We start from the raw sequence: 3,068 nt of genomic DNA, 5'->3' as shown, positions 1-3,068 counted from the left end.
CCCAGGATAGAGAAAAGTGGGGGGTGTTTGTCCGTGGCCTATACCCTGATACAGGGTGAGAAAGGCAATGATGATGAAGCAGCACCAGCAATATTATAAAGAAAACGTGGAGAGATCAATAACAAATTATGATACCCCCCCCCTCTTCCCCTTTTTACCGAAGAAAATACATTTGTGAAGCAGTGTGGTGGAATCAGGCTCTCGTCAAAATAATCAAAGTGAAGAAACTTGCATTTTTCCGCAGGTTTGTGAATTTTTATCAATTTTTTATATATTTTTTTTTTGGAGGGGGGCTCAACACCTTTCATGTCCATTAAAAAATTCATTTCGGTCTGGATTTTTCTGAAAAACGTTGATTCAAGGCACAAAAAATGTAAATTTTCAGTTACCTCGGACACTTAAGCTAAGGAAATAACTAACCTTAGTGGCTATTTCTCACCAATTTTACCTCTGAAAACAGGTGACCCCCACCTCCTTCATTTGCAAATATCTTGACTTGTATTAAAGATAAATTGAATTTTTGTTCTTCCAAATAAAGACAAGTGAATAAGCTTTAGGATGCTACCAATAGCTCTCCATGCCTCAAAATTGAAGAGAGCCTGATTCCACCATGCTGTCTCACATTCAAATGTACCGAGTACAGAGACAACAGATTTCTTTATGTTGTCCCGTCAAGACTGTGCTAAGGCCGTAGGGTAAGGGTAGAACCACGCCAACGCCCGACACCGACTGTCAGACCAAACCCTCTCTGGTCAGACCAAACCCTCTCTGGTCAGACCAAACCCTCTCTGGTCAGACCAGACCCTCTCTGGTCAGACCAAACCCTCTCTGGTCAGACCAGACCCGCCGTTTTCCGTCGCGTGCGGCCGACCATATTAACCCTTCCAGCCCCAGCCATTTTTGTGCACTCCCTTACCCCAGTCCCAGCCAATACAACAATATTTCAGAAAAAGAGGCATGCATTCTAAAAAGTGATGTAGTATCTTCGTAATGAGGTTTAGATAATAACATCGAGCATTGTTTAAAGGTAAATGAACAAATATTATGAAAATTAAAGTTTAATTAGATAAGCTAATTTAGAAAAATGCGCAAATTCGGTACCCCCCGAAACTGAGAATATACGCGCATGGGGCTGGAAGGGTTAACACCGGAGACTGGCGGTCAGACACCGGAGTTTGGCGGTCAGACACCGGAGACTGGCGGTCAGACACCGGAGTTTGGCGGTCAGACACCGGAGTTTGGCGGTCAGACACGGCCATCTTGCAAATATGGCGTATGGTAGAAGAAGACCATTGTTGTTGTTGTTGTTGCTTTTGAGACGCAGACAAAAAATGAAAACCAAGACAAGAAGAGTTTCCAAGCATCCCATCCAAAGAAACGGATATGGCCCGATCTTTTGTCGGGAGGAAGAAAATCGGTCGGGTCGTTTCCGTCTTGTGTGTCCATCAGTTCGGACAAGACACGTCTAGACTGTTGGCCTACTGGCCGTATTATTCCACACACTGTGTCCCAAGGCTGTGTCCTCGGTTCGGAGCTATAAATAGTTGAGGTCAATGAACCCAAGGCGGGAATAAGAAATGAATGGGTTTTTAACGGAAAATTGGTAAACTTGTTAATATGCATATAAACCAGGTGGTTTCGGAATAGACTTTACTAATTTTGAGGCGCTGATTACGAATATATGACATTCGAATTTTATTCCGAAATTAACATTATAATTTTTTTTAGCTTCGGGGGGGGGGGCGCTATATCGCTTACACGACCCGACCCGGCTAAAAGTGTACAAGCGTCTTTCTAACCCTCATGTCTTTTGTCGGGGCGTATCGTGTCGTGTCTGTTGACAAAGCCTAGCGGACTTTTCACTGATTCCTTAGTAAATAAACGGTGCTCCATATCAACTACCGACTTTCCCGAGAGACGGACGGAATCGGTTCGGTTGGAGTCCGTCGCAGTGGACACGGGGCCCTATCTATCCCTCAGTGGGTTTACCTCACATAAACTATAAACAATACACAAACGTTCACACGTAAAAACGATATTCTCATCCAGCCAAACAGCACAATGACCACCCGGCCAGAGAGCGACGCATCAGCAGGTGAATCTTCAGCAAATCTGACAGAGAACCCCACTCCTGACCATGCCCTTGACCCCAACACTCACCCCCACCTGGCCTTTGTATACGGGACGTTGAAGACGACAGAGCCTAACCACCGGCACATGTTCGCCAAAGGAGCTGCCGGAAGTCAGTTAGTCGGGCGGGCAAGAACTGTGGAGAAGTTCCCTCTGATTGTTGCGACGCCTTACAATGTACCTTTCTTGTTGTTGAAGGAAGGCACGGGCAATGTGAGTACTTAAAAAAGCTTAAGTGGTAGGTTTTCCAAAGTTAAAAAAAACATATTACAAAGTTCCCTTTTTTGTTGCTGAAGGAAGGGAAGGGCAGTGTGAGTAGTTAAAGCTTAACTCTTTAAAATTAAGGACGTAGACAGAGGCCACCAAATACGTCCGACAACAGCAGCAGACCAAAGGCAGTGTTGTGGCATATTTCAAATCATCATACATATATATTCAGAAACACAAGATGTATGTTTCATAGTAAACATGCTGTTCCCTGTTTTTATTTTTAGGAAAGACTTCTGTAACGATCAACAAACACAATAAAAGACAGGACCTAGATCTAGACCCAACTCTAACCCAACACCTAGGGTTAACCTTAACCTAACCCTCTTTTCTATACTTGTTTCATAGGGGTCGCTCGTTACGGACTTCCTCTCTTTTTTAAAGTTTCAGATAACTGACCAAGTAAACAGAATTGACAAATCAGTATGAACAACTCTGCCATCCTTGTTTTGCTTAAAGTGCTCCGCGACAACACGTCCTCAATGATTAAAGTAACAGGCTTCTTTGTCAGAAAACTGACAATGTATCTAATATAACCATTGTTACTGTTAACGTTAACTTACCGTTCATTTGTATCATATGTGTATGACTGCGGATCTGTTTCTGAGTGTAAACGCATTTATATTGTGTGTGTGTGTGTGTGTATATATATATATATATATATACACATA

The 3,068-nt window shown here is 43.1% G+C and overlaps 1 protein-coding gene across 1 annotated transcript in view; it reads left to right on the top strand.

The window, feature by feature from the left end:
* Nucleotides 1-2,049: 2,049 nt before the first annotated feature.
* The window catches only part of LOC101845195 (putative gamma-glutamylcyclotransferase CG2811), a gene marked incomplete at its 5' end in the record, with an annotated part of 10,092 nt that continues 9,073 nt past the window's right edge, over nucleotides 2,050-3,068 (top strand). Inside the window, 1 exon segment of the mRNA XM_005107285.3 lies at nucleotides 2,050-2,343. Within this exon segment, the coding sequence (XP_005107342.1) occupies nucleotides 2,062-2,343 (282 nt within the window).

The sequence above is a fragment of the Aplysia californica genome, unplaced genomic scaffold (assembly GCF_000002075.1).
Source record: "Aplysia californica isolate F4 #8 unplaced genomic scaffold, AplCal3.0 scaffold00590, whole genome shotgun sequence".
Taxonomy (NCBI): Eukaryota; Metazoa; Mollusca; class Gastropoda; order Aplysiida; family Aplysiidae; genus Aplysia; species Aplysia californica.
This window is presented reverse-complemented; position numbering and strand designations above follow the sequence as displayed.